Source organism: Lepidochelys olivacea (genome assembly GCF_965140295.1).
Source record: "Lepidochelys olivacea isolate rLepOli2 genome assembly, chromosome: 18".
In the NCBI taxonomy this organism is placed as follows: Eukaryota; Metazoa; Chordata; order Testudines; family Cheloniidae; genus Lepidochelys; species Lepidochelys olivacea.
The window spans coordinates 24810557-24829349 of NC_140428.1; the positions used below are offsets into that span (position 1 = coordinate 24810557).

At 37.6% G+C, this 18793-nt stretch overlaps 1 protein-coding gene across 7 annotated transcripts in view; it reads left to right on the forward strand.

The window, feature by feature from the left end:
• Positions 1 to 18793, forward strand: part of PRKCZ (protein kinase C zeta) — a 157006-nt gene that overhangs the window by 112012 nt on the left and 26201 nt on the right. For all 7 annotated transcript variants that reach the window (XM_084651866.1, XM_084651865.1, XM_084651869.1 and 4 more), the window contains 6 exons: positions 2489 to 2586; positions 8237 to 8323; positions 9140 to 9275; positions 14882 to 14969; positions 15779 to 15898; positions 18609 to 18688. In XM_084651866.1, the coding sequence (XP_084507992.1) occupies positions 2489 to 2586; positions 8237 to 8323; positions 9140 to 9275; positions 14882 to 14969; positions 15779 to 15898; positions 18609 to 18688 (609 nt within the window). The remainder of the gene's footprint in view (positions 1 to 2488; positions 2587 to 8236; positions 8324 to 9139; positions 9276 to 14881; positions 14970 to 15778; positions 15899 to 18608; positions 18689 to 18793) is intronic.

Here is an 18793-nt window from a genome sequence, read left to right on the forward strand (position 1 = left end):
TTTTTTTTTCATGAGTCAATTTAAAAAAAATTCGGTCTGGATGAACGGCATGTCCTGGTTTTTGTTTTTGTTTTTAATTGCTTTAAAAATGTGCTATAATAGTTTCTTCGGTAAGGTAGGGAGTGACAGATTGAGAGGGAACCATGAATTTGAATGATAAATGCATTGAGTAAATGAACTGGAAAAATAAAGAAAATATTTTTCAGTAGCTTCTTTCCATATTAGCAGTCGAACTTTTGGCTATAACAGATGCACATTTTTCAGACACAATTGTGATTTTTTTTTTTTTAAGTTGGCAGTCTCTGTTAATTCCATGGCCACTGGAAAACTAGTTTACAAAAAGAAAAGGAGGACTTGTGGCACCTTAGAGACTAACACATTTATTTGAGCATAAGCTTTCGTGAGCTACAGCTCACTTCATCAGATGCATGCAGTGGAAGGCAATATTTTGTTGCAAAGAACTAAAAAAAAAAAAAAAATCTGTGGTGGTAGTAACCAATTTCACTAGTTGCTGTACTTGTTACGTTCCAGAGGCTGATATTCAAAGAATATGGCTGCTTAGATTCTTTATCTTTAGACTTGCTTGCCTAAGTGTTGCAATCTTTTTTTCATGACCAAGAAAAGGGGATAAGAAAAAGTTGCTCCGTAATTACATTTCTTGTTTCTTCAATTGTTTCTTTCGGTGACAGTGAAAGGTGAGGAGAAATATTTAGTCAGCTTTGTGGTTGTCTTTGAGAACTAGAAACAGTTGAGAAAATTCTCAGTTATTTTGGATTGTGTCCTCACACATCATAACATAGAAACTTGATCTAATTGCTGCTGTTTGCTACAAGCTAGCATCTATGAGAAATGGAATTTTATGAATACACAGCTAAAGTGATGGAAATTCCATTTGATTGTGTTTCAATGGTAGAGAAAATGCATTACTTAGTAATGTTTTCGTCTTTCAAATATCAGTGAATTTAGAATGCATCGAACCTGCTGGTGCTTTGTTAGTGTTGTAGTAACAGTAATATTCAAAGGCTATCTTCACCAAAACGGAGTTGAGGCAGATTTCTCTCCCCCCTCCCCCGGCCCTGATTTAATGAGAACTGAAGTTAAAGGAACCGAAAGGAAATATCCTGTTGAATGCTTATTCAGAGTATGTTGTCAGACTAAAAGTAATAAGTTTCAAAAAAAAAATTTATTAACTGTCTTTTTACCAAGTTACCTTATTATACCCATGTGAAAGACAACTTAGAAATACCTATCACAAAGCACCAGTTGTTAAAGCTGAAAGAATTTTTAAAATCTAATTTGCTTTACGCTGTTCATGCTGTTCCTTTTGATTTTTTTCTTAGCCTAGGAAGTGAGAATAATGCCCCCCTTTTTTGATCGTTACTAGCCAGTGTCACTCTCCTGTTCCAATGGAAATAGCACAATGCACAAAGCTTGGTTTACAGTCATTGTAAGAAAAGTTTACTTGGTGCTTAAAAAAAGACATGGAAACACTTCTATTGCTTGTTTATACTAATTTTTGTATATACATAATTTTTTGCCTGTAATTGACCTGTCTCTGCCTCTTCAAAGGCTACATCTTTATGTACAGAACCAAATACATGTTAACACTTGATGGGGATTCCCAGCTCCCATGGAGATCTCAGTTGTTGGGCTTGGCCTGACAGGATAGCACTAAAGATTGCTCTCTAGAGGTTGCAATCTAGCTTTTACCTGCTGGACCTCACGTCAGGGCACCTGAGTATATATCCCCTAGTTGTCTTCAGATTGACTGGAGAGTTGACATAGTGTTGGTCAGCTAGAAACTGGGGAATTCAAGCCTACCAATGCCCAAGGTTTCCTGCCAGTCACTCCTTGATAGGTATTCATGGAGGGGGTGAAGTATTGTGGAATATATGCTATAACAGGCATGGGGAATGCTTACCTATGCTGAGAACAATTATAGTACACAGACTTTAGTTTTTGCATTTATGAACAGATTTGGGATATTTTTTACCATAGGTCTTGGTTTTGCAGTGCTGTCCTAGCATCTATTAAATTTGGGAAATACCAGTAGCTTGTGGTCTCCTTTCTCAGTATTTCACGTGCATAGTTTAGCTGATCACAGAAACCATGTGAAACTCCGTGACTTGTACCCAAACCAAAGGAAATTGTGGCAGCTCCAGCTGACACAAATGGTTACAATGTGATATCCACTTGCTTCAGTACACTTTGAACCAATACATCATTAATACTTCACATAGGTGGTGGTCTTTTTTAAATTTCATGATGAGTAAATTTTGTTCAGAAAACCTCTGACAAGCAGTTGAAGCAAAAAAATATTACTTTCTCTGGGCTATCTTTTTTTTAGGGAATGTTTGTAACAGTGACACACTATATATATTAAAAAAAAAATATATATGGGACTATAAATGTTGACGGTTTATTTTCTGGCTTTACCCACAGCAGGGTATCCAGCAGTAGTTCTGATTCTCCAAATACTCTATTTCAGGATATTGATTGGGTACAGACAGAGAAACATGTGTTTGAACAGGCATCCAGTAATCCATTCCTAGTTGGTTTACATTCGTGCTTTCAAACAACAAGTCGGTAAGAAAGTTTTGAAGTTACTTTATTTTGAAAATCTTGATCTTTGTACTAACTGCTTTTTTCATAAAGCAACCATGGCGGTTAGAGAGTATAATCTTAGTGTTTTGAGACCTTTGGATCGAAGTATTACTATAACAGCCCTTTGTAGAAATAACACAAGATAACGGCGTGGCCTATTTAATAGTATAGTAACATTCAGATATAGACATGTAAATGGACAAACTTTTAGGGTAGTAAGTTAGCTGTGTCTCTCTTATACCTTTCTGGACACACAAAATCAAGCAGTCTTAAAAAGCACACACTAAGAACTGTCTCTTCTCACAGTATTTATTGGGGCAATTAATTTGGACAACTTAAATGCCGTTCCTACATATATATCGAGAAGTAATATTTTTATATATAGCTGTTCATTATTTTATGCTTTCATCACTGTGGCATTTAAATACATAGCACAGATTGAGAAAGTACTTTGATTCATTTGAGAAAATACTTAATAAATTCTTATCTACTTGCAAGTATCAGTGAATTGTTTTTTCTCATCTGCAAAAACTGAAGTGATTTATAAAAAGAAAAGGAGTACTTGTGGCACCTTAGAGACTAACCAATTTATTTGAGCATAAGCTTTCGTGAGCTACAGCTCACTTCATCGGATGCATACCGTGGAAACTGCAGCAGACTTCATATATACACAGAGAATATGAAACAATACCTCCTCCCACCCCACTGTCCTGCTGTAATTACCAGATTATATGTAATCACATACATATAGTTAAACATGTGTAAGTCTTTGCACAATCACAGTCTAAATTAGATAACATTGTGATCACAATAACCAAGATATTGGGAAGGGGCGGGGGGCATAAGAGGTCAGCAGTTGCAACAGTGAAAGATCACAAGCTCTGCTTCTTGATATGTATTCAGATAGTTTGTTAGGGGCATGTGGGTCTTGGTTTCATTTAGTTTTTTGTAGTTTTTCAATAGCAGTTGCAAGAAAAAGAATCCTGAAATTGGGCCATGACAAGCTGGTTTGCCTCTTAAGTAAATTAACTGAGTGTCTTTTTTTAAGTGTCTCCAAAAAGAAGGGGGTCAGTCCTTTGCTTTGGATTTTAACTTAGTTTAGATTTTGACTTAATTTGGAGTTGTTTTCAGAGGGCTTTCTCTGGATAGAATTCATAGGTTCTTCTATAATGGTTAATCTTTACAAAGTATGTATTTTAGAATTAGATGAGCAGTGAGGAGAATTTGCCAAGTGTGTGTGGGGAAAAGAAGGTGTAGAGAGAAGAATTTTTAATTCTGGAATAATTGGGTGCATAAAGAAAAGCTGCTTCTGAGGCAGCTTCAGTTTTCACAAGAAGCACTCACTCAGCATATTTCTATTCTGTAGGACTCTTTAACCTTGTCAGCTTGCATGGATCATATTTTCCCACAAGTGGTATCTTCTCTCCAGTGTGTAATAAGTCTCTTCATATGGCTGATCATTCCACTTGTAAAAAGAAAAGGAGTACTTGTGGCACCTTAGAGACTAACCAATTTATTTGAGCATGAGCTTTCGTGAGCTATAGCTCACTTCATCGGATGCATACCGTGGAAACTGCAGCAGATTTTATATATACACAGAGAATATGAAACAATACCTCCTCCCACCCCACTGTCCTGCTGGTAATAGCTTATCTAAAGTGATCATCAGGTTGGGCCATTTCCTGCACAAATCCAGGTTCTCTCACCCCCTCACCCTCCTCCCCAAAAACCACACACACAAACTCACTATCCTGCTGGTAATAGCTCATCCAAAGTGACCATTCTCCCTACAATGTGCATGATAATCAAGGTGGGCCATTTCCAGCACAAATCCAGGTTTTCTCTCACACCCCCCACCCCCATACACACACAAACTCACTCTCCTGCTGGTAATAGCTCATCCAAACTGACCACTCTCCAAGTTTAAATCCAAGTTAAACCAGAACATCGGGGGGGGGGGGGCGGGTAGTAGGAAAAAACAAGGGGAAAAGGCTACCTTGCATAATGACTTAGCCACTCCCAGTCTCTATTTAAGCCTAAATTAATAGTATCCAATTTGCAAATGAATTCCAATTCAGCAGTTTCTCGCTGGAGTCTGGATTTGAAGTTTTTTTGTTTTAAGATAGCGACCTTCATGTCTGTGATTGCGTGACCAGAGAGATTGAAGTGTTCTCCGACTGGTTTATGAATGTTATAATTCTTGACATCTGATTTGTGTCCATTTATTCTTTTACGTAGAGACTGTCCAGTTTGACCAATGTACATGGCAGAGGGGCATTGCTGGCACATGATGGCATATATCACATTGGTGGATGTGCAGGTGAACGAGCCTCTGATAGTGTGGCTGATGTTTAGGCCCTGTGATGGTGTCCCCTGAATAGATATGTGGGCACAATTGGCAACGGGCTTTGTTGCAAAGATAAGTTCTGTTGTGTGGTATGTGGTTGTTGGTGAGTATTTGCTTCAGGTTGCGGGGCTGTCTGTAGGCAAGGACTGGCCTGTCTCCCAAGATTTGTGAGAGTGTTGGGTCATCCTTTAGGATGGGCTGTAGATCCTTAATAATGCGTTGGAGGGGTTTTAGTTTGGGGCTGAAGGTGACGGCTAGTGGCGTTCTGTTATTTTCTTTGTTAGGCCTGTCCTGTAGTAGGTAACTTCTGGGAACTCTTCTGGCTCTATCAATCTGTTTCTTTACTTCTGCAGGTGGGTATTGTAGTTGTAAGAAAGCTTGACAGAGATCTTGTAGGTGTTTGTCTCTGTCTGAGGGGTTGGAGCAAATGCGGTTGTATCGCAGAGCTTGGCTGTAGACGATGGATCGTGTGGTGTGATCAGGGTGAAAGCTGGAGGCATGCAGGTAGCAATAGCGGTCAGTAGGTTTCCGGTATAGGGTGGTGTTTATGTGACCATTGTTTATTAGCACTGTAGTGTCCAGGAAGTGGATCTCTTGTGTGGACTGGACCAGGCTGAGGTTGGTGGTGGGATGGAAATTGTTGAAATCATGGTGGAATTCCTCAAGGGCTTCTTTTCCATGGGTCCAGATGATGAAGATGTCATCAATATAGCGCAAGCAGAGTAGGGGCTTTAGGGGACGAGAGCTGAGGAAGCGTTGTTCTAAATCAGCCATAAAAATGTTGGCATACTGTGGGGCCATGCGGGTACCCATAGCAGTGAAGTGAGCTGTAGCTCACGAAAGCTCATGCTCAAATAAATTGGTTAGTCTCTAAGGTGCCACAAGTACTCCTTTTCTTTTTGCGAATACAGACTAACACGGCTGTTACTCTGAAACCTGTCATTCCACTTGTGTTTTCCCTACCCCTACTGCATTTTCTCTTGTGTTTTGAGGAGTGCATTGCAAAACTAGTTTTGAAAAGCTACTAATAGGCCCTGATAATGCAGCCATTAACTTCAGGGGGTATACTATGTAGAATATTACAGAATTGGACCCATAATGGTTATTGCAATGTCTTTGAAGATATGTATCAGACTAAAAAACCCCAGGCTGCTTATTCATCCATCTCCAAAATGTCCATACATTTCTGGAGTTTCCTGCAAAATCTTTGTAACACTGTCCTTGCTTGACATACTGCCTTTCTGTAATGCGAAGTAATAAGCAATGCAGATTTATCAACAAAAATCAAAGAAGGCTGCAGCCAGTTGTCTTGCTTTGGAGAGAAATTTACATATTAAATGAGTCAATGTCCTCTCTCATTACACTGTGTTGTGCTATGAAGTAGAGAATCATTGCATGCAGGTTAAGATGCCAATGGATGAAACTTGGATGAGTTGTTGAATTATGAGGTGGTAAATTGGGTTTTCCCAAGGTTACGAGATCATACTCTTTTCATATTAAGGTGGACCTTTATCCTATACTAGACAAGGGGTTGAAAAAATAAGTGTATTTGTTAGCTTCCGCTACTGGGTTTGGGGGGGTTGGGGGATTATTCATATTCAGATTCTTTTAGTGGCAAAGGTCCTAGTCAAAGAACAGAGCTGTAATAATTCCAGATGGTCCTGTTGGCTGCACCAAATTTAATTTCCATTTCTAGTGAAAAATGGCCACATCTGAACTCATCAGACTCCTATTTTTATTATGGGTGGCCTTATGGAGCCAGGCATTTCTGTGTCCTTCGAATTTAGAAGGTTTCTCCCAGCATGGCATTAGGAGCTCAGATTGTTGTATTCAGCATATAAACAGAATTATTTTAATTTTTATGGGTGCGTATAAGGATCCTGATACAATTTAAAACTTTATTTGGAAGAGGATTGTTGTGAATCATGTGATTGAAATCATTAGAACCCTTTTACTTTGCTCAAACATAAATTTGTTTTTCTACACTTCAGAGAAATGTAGATCTCCAGACATCTTTCTTCAGTGTGTCAGTTTTGGCTTTTCAGAAGCTAGTGCAAATAACAGCATAATAGTTGTATGTTCATTGATGATCAAAACTCTACAGTGCTTACTGACCTTTTTAATACTGGTAAATTAATAGTAAAACTAGTCATCTTAGTCTTCTTAAAATATGTTTACTTTTGACTTGTGTTTTGGTTGGTTTAAAAAATGTCTTACATGTATCAAAAATGTAACGAGTCTGGGTGTGTGAACTTTGTTTTTCAAATATGAAACTATTCAGATTTCATGTCTTTGCCTGATTTAAAAAAAACCCCCACCTTCAGCCTAAAACAGTATTCAGTATTTTGTCTAATATTTGTCAAAGTAGATCTGTGCCAAACTCCTAGATGACTGATCCTTATTTAGTGGCAAATAATAAAATTTCATCTAATGAGAAACTTTGTGTTTTTTAAACTTACACTATTTTGTTTAAAATGTACTTATCTAACAGTCTGTTTTCTAAGCCATTCAGAATACAGCTATTCAGTAGCAGTACACGGAGAAAATTTGATACTATTCCCTATCACAAGACAGCCATTGCAATATGCATCAGTCATTTGATATGATAGACATAGCCATTAAAATGAGATGCTTTTATAGTATAAATGTCCTGTTATTTGAAAATTGTCTATTTTGCTCCTGCATTTGTTTTTGATAAAGCCTTTGGCTTTGCAATTTATCATCTACTTGCCATACTCCTGTGACAATATCTTATTCCTTTGTTGCAATCTCAAAGTTAAACTTTTAAAATATACATTTGATACTGTATTCAAGAAATGATGTTTTACACTGACAACCCACAATGGTACTTGGTTACTTTCAGCAACCTCTGTTATCCTTTTCATGTGTTTGGATAGTTATGTTGGCTTCATGCCAAACTCAGACCTAGCATTAAGCAGGTATACCTTCATTAAGCTCAAATCAATTTCTTCATTTGTGTTTTTCTATTGAAGTATTCTTATACATGCTTTTAAATTATGGATATGTCATCTACATACCACAGACATGGGTGTATTATAAATTGAATAGATGCTCTTGTTTTGTTTCTAAATGGTTAATTTTTATTGTAATTACAATTTTAATTGCCTTACTTGAGAGGGCAACTCAGAGGAACATTTTTAACTTTAGATTTTGTTGTTGTTGGAGTGAAATATTAGCCGTGACCTTAGTAAAAATGTCAGTCTTATGGAATTAAAAAGAGTTTTCCTTGCGTTGGAATCCATTTATTGTATTGTATATTTTCAGATTGTTCCTTGTCATAGAGTATGTAAATGGGGGAGATCTCATGTTTCATATGCAACGGCAAAGAAAACTTCCTGAAGAACATGCAAGGTATTTTACTAATGCGTTGATAAATGTAATAAACTTTTTAATGTTGTGCTATGTAATGAGCCTACAAAAGAATTATCTTAAATGACAACAAGAGAATATAAAAATTTCAAGGGAAATTGCTGTAGGTGGTTTGGAAAGCTTAAAAAAATTAGAAAGCTCAACCTTAAATTTGGAAAGCAGTTCAGTTGAAAGATAAATAATCTTTGTATTCTACAAGGAAACGAGTTTTTAAAAAAAAAGCATTTGATAATAGGAACAACTAACTGTCATTGCTTTTATATTTGATTAACAGTTCTCTGAAGTGCATTGCTGATATAGGGTTTAAGTGTTTTGGTGAACCTAGTTAAGGGAGTTTTTATACAGAAACGAATAAAAAGTACTGTCTTGCAAGTGTTGGCATTACAGACACATGTCTTGGCACTGCATTAGAATAGCTGATGTAGATTTTACTGGCTCAGAAATCCAGTTCTGATGCCCAGTATTTGAGTTTTACAGCTTCAGAGAAATATTCAATAGTATGATGAAAAAAATTTCTTCAATATCAAATTGAAAAAAAATTACTTGCTATAAGTCTTTAGCCTTGTAGACAGTGGCTATATTTTTTAATTATTTGTATTTTGATTGTAACAACTACTTTTGAGTGAATTTAGGGGTTTTTGTTGTTTTTATCCTATCCATGGTGAGAAGCCAGATTCTGTTAGCTTTTCCTTCTTACTTTGTTCCTTTGGTTTCAAAAACTGTCATTGGATTTTTTCAATTTATGCCAGTTTTTGTGTAATTCTTCTACTAGTGAATGACTCTTTTTTCTGATTTAAGATTTTATGCTGCTGAAATTTGTATTGCTCTGAACTTCCTACACGAGAGAGGAATAATCTATAGAGATTTAAAACTAGACAATGTTCTGCTAGATGCAGAGGGTCATATCAAGTTAACAGATTATGGCATGTGCAAGGTAAGTTTCTCCTCTGATTTTCTGTCTTTCCTTATAATTCTACTGTGAATCTGTATATTTTAATCTAGTTGTGTCAAATAGTCTTGTTGAATGAAATTCTACAGCCAGCAATACCAGGGTAAATCTGAGATACGAAGTTTGCCTAGATTAATGTAAGTGTAACTGAGCCTAGAATTTAGTCTTAAACTGCAGTTCTGCTCTGAAAAATTACTTCTGAAAAATGGCACCACCTTGCTCAACAAATCTATTTCTTGGGTGTATTCCAAGTCATACTGGTGAATTTGTGGACAAAAATAAAGTTCTTACTATGTTTGTGCTGTTAGACCTGCAGATTCAATACAGCTGTGAATGCTGAATTCTGTTCCTTCACATTTGTTACCAACAGAACTGTTAACTAAATTCAATCCGAGGACCAGATATGGCCAAACTGCTTTTACACCCACATAATTTCATTGAAGAAAATGAATTGTAATTTGCCTTTATTTTAGAATAATCAATTCTAATACTTTAGAAGCCAAAGCCACAAGGGGTTCCATAGTTATAGTAATTGATTCTTGACCTTTTGACTAAGATGAAGTGTAGGGACTGGTTAAACCAGCGATGCAACTTTGAGAATGAAACCCTGCCTCACGTCCTGTGCAGCTGTAAACCCCATTCCAGAGCATGGCCACTTCACCACAGCAATGTGCAGAATAGGTTTGTTAAGGCAATTTCAGCATCTGTGAGCTGTTTTCGTTAACTCTTCAATTCTGGACTTCAACTCTCAGCTAAAACTGGATGTTGTGATCACTGATGAGGAACCAGAAGTGAATTATCCCTGTGATGGGTACCCTCCCAGGATGCCACTTGGAACTGGGGTACCAGTGAGCCCACCAGCCTGGGCTCCCTTTCACACTGTGCTGCTGCGATAAGTTGCCAAGCTCTCCACACTTGCTCCTTCACCAGCATACACACAGATAAGGACACACCCAGCTGCAGCTTCACACACACATGCTGAGATCAGCTCTGCATGGGAAGGCTCAGCTAAGGCACCTCCCAGTTGCTAAGACATGCAATCCCCTCTGGAGCATAAACCCAAAATTATACTGTCTTGCGCTGCGCAGGGAACTGTACAGCATAAACGCATAAAATTCGTCCCCTCCCTCAGTGTGGAGAGATGGATGTGACAGCTTTCTGCCCCAAGTTATAATTTCCACAAACACTGCTTTTAGACAAAACAAAACAAGTTTATTAATCTCAAAAGATAGATTTTAAGTGATAGCAAACAGATGAAAACAGATTACCTTAGTAAATAAACAAAACCACAAACTGAGTTTAAGCAAAAAGAAAAGGAGTACTTGTGGCACCTTAGAGACTAACAAATTTATTTGAGCATAAGCTTTCGTACAGCTCACGAAAGCTTATGCTCAAATAAATTTGTTAGCCCTAAGGTGCCACAAGTACTCCTTTTCTTTTTGCGAATACAGACTAACACGGCTGCTACTCTGAAACCTGAGTTTAAGTAGATAGGTAGGGTATGAATTAGCAAATTCTAAGCCTGAGTGAAAACAGGCTGGCAGATTCTTAACGCACAAGTTGCCTTGGCTTTCTCACGTTTTCACACACAGGCTAAAAATTCCTCTAGCCTGAGACCATCACTTCCCACAGTTCAGTCCTTGCCCCTCAAGTGTTTCCAGGTGTATTGTTGTAGGGAGAGTGAGGTATCATCATGATGTCATTGTCCCCCTTTTATATATTCTTCCCACTTGCTGGAAAGCTCTTTTGCTGTGACCTGGGTCAAACAGTTCCCATTGTGTAGTGCTATCTGAGAGGTTTCTAGTGTACACATTTTCTGGGTAATCCTTGTGCTTGTGTGCATTTCCTCCATAAGCCATTCAAATTCCTTTTTACTGTTGTACCTGAAAGGCTGCTTGTGGGTGATTTCAACCTTACGACATGTTTCAGTAACATATACCCAGTCAAACTTCATAACTTCACATATGATAGCACATACCATTCAATGAGATATTAATGTCTAGCAGATCAAGATTTTTAGAATATCTCACAAGGCATACTTTGTACAAAACATATCCTAATTACATGACAGTGGTGAATATTGGGGTGCCAGGGTGTCACAATCCCCTTCAAGAATCGGGTCGCTGCCTTCATTGAGACACAGGAATGGAAAATGGAGAAATACACACACATCCTGGCTGGTACCTTGAAAGAATGGGGATACTCCACTGCCGTTCACACACTGATCATCAGAGCATTGGGTGCCTGGGACTGCAAGAATGAGACTGTTTCAGGACTGTGAGGTGCCCAGACACTACTCCAGGCTGATGGAGTAGTTGATAGTTTCAGATACCGCTATATTGAACACATTACTGGACACTGCCAATCTGAGGATAAGATTCAGACCACTAACTGAGAAGCGACAAGACTGAACGATTCTTTGAACTGATTTAACTAACTAGTGTACTTTCTTTTTCTATGTTCTATGCTTAACCACTAATCCTCATCTGTCTTTTCTGCTACAGGCAATTGTCAGCTCATATCACTTTTCTCTCTCCATTTGCAATCCATGGTTATAATGTTTTTGACAAGCATGAACTGATATGGCATGGGTATTTATAATGTGTATTCAACAATTTGTGTTCTGTAACTTTAAATATTCTCTAATAAAAGTTTTAATTTGTTTCATATCTGATATGACCTCTATTAGGAGACTAACCCTGCACTTCTAGGGGGATGGCCTTGATGAATTAATACAATAGGTCTTTTCCATCTCTAATTTTTATGATTCTGTATATTTGAATTGTGTTAGCCCTTTTCAATGACTGCCAATCCTCCAAGAGAGACCATCTCTAATAAATTACTGTTGACACTGGAACTTTTTAGCACTGAATAGCACTTCATAAATTTTGATCAAATGCAACCTGTACCTAAAGAGAGACTGAGGCAGGCAAATACAGCCCTACAGAAGGTTATTTGTAGCCTTATTTAAATGAACTGGTATTTGAAATAAAAGTCAAAGCAGATATTAAGAAGCTCAAGTAAATTAATGAACTATGAGGTCAGACTGCTCAGGGGGCTTGTAATGGGATATTACCTCTTTGGGTTGCTGCTTTGACACGCACAAATACTTGCTGGCAGTTGTTGTCTCCAAGTTATTTGTTGGCCCATGTGAAATGAGATGAGGGGTCTCAGTCTAGTTTGTGATGGACCGCCACGTCCCCAAAACCAGCACCACAAGTAGCACCCTTTTTGTCAATTTCAGAGGGTCCAGGGATTGAACGGACCAAGTTAACTGAGCTACCTTCTCCGTCTTATTAGGGGTTCTTCACAGTTCATTATGCACATTAGCAGTGGGGCACTGTGGGGGAGCTTGCATTGTCACTGCTTGTGATATACCTCTTCAAGGAATAAATAGGACTCCAGTTTTCAAGGACTCTTATCTGACGTGTTGCATCAGCACTAATATTCATAACCTGGAGTTAAACGGCAGCAATTGCAAAAAATGATGAATTGGTTTCATCTTTAAAAATAACAAATAAACAATTCCCCAGAAATGAGACTTTTTTCTTTGTCTAAACTAAACAAATTAAACGTTATAAATGTCAAGATTAGTAACATCCAGGGTGGATAAAAATCAATTATTTTTCTTTTAATCAAAAAAATCTGATATTTTTTAAATTTAAATCAGATTTTTTTATTTAAAAAGGTTTTTTCCTCAAAATGCAATCTAAAGATAGTTTTAATTAAGTTACATTATAGCTCAAAGAGAGCTCATCATGGAATAGGGATTATAAATTCTAATTCCACAGTATGAGACAATATATTCATGTAATGTTTAAGAAAAGTTTTGTAAATGATTTCCAATAGTTCATGGATTAGGGACCCAATCTTACGGGGTTCCGGGGGCTTCTGTATAGATTATTTAGGTTAATCTTTCTATCTACCCAGTGGGACTCAGTGCTCAGTCTAGAAGATACCATCAGAGATGCTTAATTTTGCAGTTCTCAAACTGTGGAATTGTCTGTGGAGATAACATGCTTGTTAACAGCAAAAATGTTTTAAATAAATAAATTTAATGTATAGAGGTGAGAAATAACAGACCTCAACCCTATTGTCCCCTGTAAATTTGTGTACACAGAGTCAAACCCTTACATCTCTCTAAAAGTGCAAAATTTCAAAAAGTTCAATAAATAGAAGATTGCTGAGGGCGGAATAGATCTGGACAAGGAGAAGAAGTCTGGAGATAAATGTGAAAAGGGAGGGACAGGCAGTAGAAAGAAACAAAAGTGAAACGGAGCATCATATTCCAGAAATCTTGAGGTCTTTCTGAGTGTAGCCTTCATTGATTTCAGATCTACCATACCATTCTCTCACTAGAAGGGAAAACCTATAATGGCAGCAGGCTGTAAAAGAGACCCAGTTTGGGAATAAGAACCATTCAGGAAATATGTTTGCTGCTGATACTTTAAAGAAAGTCACACCAGTGAACTGGTGGAAGTCACTTAAGCACTTGGATTCAGCGACTGTTGAAGTAATGATCTCACTTTTAACAGCAGTAGCTTCTTCTGCCGGGGTAGAAAGAATATTTTCTTCCTTTGGACTAATTCATTCCAAATTGAGAAATCGTTTAGGACCTGAAAAAGCAGGAAAGCTTGTTTTTCTTTTCCAGATTATGAACAAACGGGAAAATGAAGGTGAAGACGACTGAGTTAGCTGCAGAAGCCAATATTTTAAGTTTCTCTTATTGACCTGGCTGACAGTCTATTTAATATTTTGGGTTTTTTTATATTTCATTTAATTATTTTAGTTAAAAACAATTTTAACAAAAACAAACCTGGTTTTAAAAAACTTGAATGTTTAACTAAATTCAAAAATTCATATGCTTGTTTTGTTAAAATATTATGCATCTGCTACTGAAGAAAAAAAATCCAGAATACATAATGTTGTTGTTTCAGTTAAATAAAACAATTTAAATGTCTGTCTGGTGGTGGTCTCCTCCTAATACAGCAAGGCAAGAAAATCCTCCAAATATTAATGATTAACCTGTTGAATTGGTGATAGTTCACCTCCCAGTGACTTCATAAATATCTGCTTCAGTTACCTTTGGTAAATGAAATAACCAAACAATCATTAATTTTCTGATATAGCTGTAAAATTAATCTGAAAAGTTTTCAAAATAAATCACTTAAATGTATTGTGTGTACCTTCTAAAAATGAAACCTACATCTGTCTCTGAGTTGTAAAGAATATGTATTAAGGTTTATAATAACCAACAAGAATGTACTTTTATGTAGAAGTCCATGATTAAATAATCTTCCTGACCAGTGATTTAAATCATGATTTAAATCAATTTTATTTAAATCAGTTCCACCCTGGTAATGTCACACACACTTACCATGATGAAGGGCTGTAAAAAAAAATTTAAAAGTTTGTTTTGACTGGTAGGAGTTTTTGGGAGGAGTCTTATCACTACCTTGACCCCTGGAATCTCGTTGGTGAATGGAGGCATCTTAGACTCCTGGTTTTAAATACTTATAAAAGCTTGGTTGAAGGTAAATTGCTGCAGGTAGAATTTAACTTTCAAAAGATGAATTGGTCTATTCCAATAGGAAGGATTGGGTCCTGGTGACACGACAAGCACTTTCTGTGGAACGCCAAATTACATTGCACCAGAGATCCTAAGAGGGGAAGAATATGGTGAGTTGGTGCATAAACTTGTAAGTTTAATTACAGTGAATCACTAATTTAAGTTCCAATTTGCAGGACACTAAGAGTACAGTTTTAATTAAGCTTACATGTTTTTACTCTGTTTTCTGAATTTTTAGTTTAATTTTCTCAGATGTACTTCAGACAGTTTGTGTTTTTTGACCCTCATAGTCATGGATGTACAGCTTCTATTAAAAGATATTTCTAGAAAGGGTGAGCTTTTTCCTGAAAGAGAACTCCTGCTTTGTGCTACAGAGCAGATACCACAACCCAATCCTTTTATGCTGGTTTGAGCTTTCAGCTGTTTGGATCAGGGTGTCGGACAACAGAAAACATAGAATTCGAAACAGTAGTAGTTTATAGGAGCACACTAACTACTGTTGTGAATTTAAAAAGTGGCCTATCTAGTTGGTAAAATACCTGAGTACTGTCATTTTCCTATATGGTAACATAGCATTCACAACTTTCAAAAATCCTCCAGTATCTTCCAGCTTTAAGAAGTATATTGACCTTTATCTTGGCACTGTTAATTGAAGTCTCACTCTCTTGTGGACTGTTATGGCCCAGCTACAAGTTCCTGAACAAATTACCGTTACTAATTTTTCTCCAAAGTGCTCTATTAAAGGCTATTCCTGTGAGGCACTGAGCCCTGCTGCTAGCAGTTTCAGTGGGAGTTGAGGATTCTCAGCTCTCTGCAGAATCAGGTCCTTAATCTCCATCGGTGATGCAATAAATGTCATTGTACCATTATCCTAGAACCAGGAATTATTACCTGAAAATGTGTTCTTTAATGCTTATAGGGTTCAGTGTGGACTGGTGGGCTCTTGGTGTCCTGATGTTTGAAATGATGGCAGGAAGATCTCCATTTGATATAATAACTGACAATCCAGACATGAACACTGAAGATTACCTCTTCCAAGGTATATTTAAGATTTGTTTTGTTTTTGTTTTGAGTTTGTGTTTTTTTTTTTCTTGAATCCCTTTGAAGGAAGAACAAAACACTAAATAATGAAAATTAGCAACCACCTTTTACATACTGTGGGTGCCTTCTCTCTTCCTTTTAATTTCCTACACAGCAAAGATGTAAGAGAGGTCTCAGTAGTTCCCATCATCTCATGACTACCAGTGATACTAGCATAGGTAAACAGGGCTGTGGTATTTCAGCTGGCCGCATGCTTCAAGCCTGGGAAGACAGACACAGGCTCGCTCTGCTAAAAATAGCAGTGTGCATGTTGCGGCATGGACGGCAGCTCAGATGAGCCACCTGAGCTCAGACCCAGGTAGGCAGGTGAGTCCAGGTTCAGGTGCCTAGCCTGCGGCATCACCCCTGCCACAGCATCCACACCGCTATTATTAGCAGGCTAATTTGAGAGGAGCTGCTTACTATGTGTTGGTCTTCCTGGGCTGGGAGACATGCTTCCAGCTACCGTGTAGACTTACCCAGTGAGTTCAGAAGTAGCCATTGAAAACAAGGTTCAGAAATCTTGGGTTGAATCTGTGTGTGCCCTCTTTGAATTGCAGTTCAAGACCATAAATCCATTGTTATGTTCAACAAAGACATTATCATTCATATTACTCTTATACTCTGGGATATTTTTCTCTTTCACCCTAGTTCTTTGGTACATATGTTTATATTCCTTGTATGTCTTATATTTTATAACTTACTTTGAATGTAACAAAATGAATTGAGCACAATGGCAGATGATGTGCTTCTAGAACTTGCTAGTTGCTTCCCACAACGTGTTACACCCCGAGAATACTGACCTATACATTTATCCCCAACTTAAAACAGTTAATCTGATAAATACAATGTAAGCGTTGTTAATAGTATTAGACTTGATGGTGGTCTCCAGACACCTGACTGGTCACATGCAGCTGGCTTGCCTTGATGCCAGTCAAGAGAAACAGAACAGGTGGGAGGGAGAGATGAAATGAAATGAAGACACAGTAGACCGCCTGACTGACTTTCTTCAGAAAGGGCAAAACACTCATTGAACCAAAGGCTATTAATACTTCAGTGATATTTCTTTTCCATTAAACCAACTGCTGTAATTGCCACAAGGATGTTAAGTTATCATCAGTAGGGACAGAACGTGCCAATGAAAGGAATGGGAGACCATGCATTAGACAGTGTGTCTGCTAGGTTGTGTCCAGAGTATGGAAAGGTTCTTGAAAACTGTATTATAAGAAGGCATTGAGGGAACTTTCTGGGCACCAACCATATCTACCTGTAGTTTTGCTCCAGCTAACTTTTTCTGTTTCCCTATGGTGATTTCTTGGTAGCAGTGTCATAAGTTACTTTAATAGCAACTGGTTTGCATGGGTAGCAGTGTGCCCATTATTCTAATCAAAGGTGGTAGCGTGCACAACCATGTCAAGTACAGGAGCAATGCTGAAAGTGCTTGATTGGTAAAGAGTGAATTGCAAAGGTGTATGTGCATAGTCTCAGAGAAGGAAGAGAGGATTGGAAGGAATTTTTCCCCAGGTCAGACTGGTGGTGACCTTAGGGTTTTTGTATTCCTCTGCAACATGGGGCCTGGGTCACTCTCCAGAATTCTATGGGTATATCTCACTTAATAAAATTCCCTGCCATTGCGGAGACCTCAGGCATTGGTGCACCAAGATCCCTCCCATTCTATGCCTGAGGCATATAATAGTTTAGTCTCCTGTGGGCTGTAATACTTTGGGTGTTGGATTTAGTGTGCAGATGCTAGTTAGTGCTTGTGGCCTTAAACTCTGACTCATTCTGAAATACTTCCTAGTGACCAATCTGACTGCCGGTGTGAGCAGTCTCAAGCACCACTGTGTACTCTTTTTAAAGTGCATAACTAGTCTCCAAAATACTCCTTGAGTGGGAATACTGTATAATGAAGGAAGAAAGTTGCTTGTAATGACACAATGGGGAATCCCCACAACCTCTGGTCCAGTGTAATATTTCCTCAATTGTTAAAAAATGTGAGATCACATTTATATAACCCCTTGATCAGGACTTTAAGGAGATGAAAAGCCTTTATACAATGTGTTTATCAGTATGACAGGATGAAAGAAATGATGCATGAGATTAAGAATTTTCAGAAAGTCTTTAAATGTCACTGCTACCATAGCACTTTTCATGTGAAGATCCCAAGATACAAACATTAACTGGGTAAGCCTTGCAAAGTTAGAGAAAAGTAAATGCTCATTTGATGGTTGTGGAAGCAGGAACTAAATGTTGAAGTGACTTGCCCCCATAGTCGTTAATGTGTCAGTCACACAAAAAAAGGAATTGCACTCAGGAGCCTTGACTCCTAATCCCCTGCTCTAACCACTGGATTCATTGCCCCCAGCTTTTTGAAAACAAAAATGAGTATGCTGGCTTTCTCTTCTGAGTTATGTCCTTAAAAGTCCATTTTATAGTACATTTAGAAAAGATATTAACCAGAGAGAGTGTGGAGTGACTTTTTATATTAAGAAAAAATAAAATAAAATTGTATAGCCTGGCAAATTTAGCAGAAATAACTTAAATAGTTGCTATATTAGTACATTGTCCCCGCAGTAATACAAATAAAGTTTTTATTAAAATCATAGTGGATGTCATATAACAGAGTGCAAAACATATTGGGGTTTTGTTTTTTTTTAAACTTGTAACAGTTATCCTTGAAAAGCCAATCCGGATTCCAAGATTTCTCTCTGTCAAGGCCTCTCATGTCTTAAAAGGATTTTTAAACAAGGTAAGTTTTACAACACTGTTGTTTATATAAGTTCAATAGCTCAGAGCTTCATGTTATAAAACATAAATTAATTAAAAACTTAGAGGTGTATCTACTTTCTGTAAA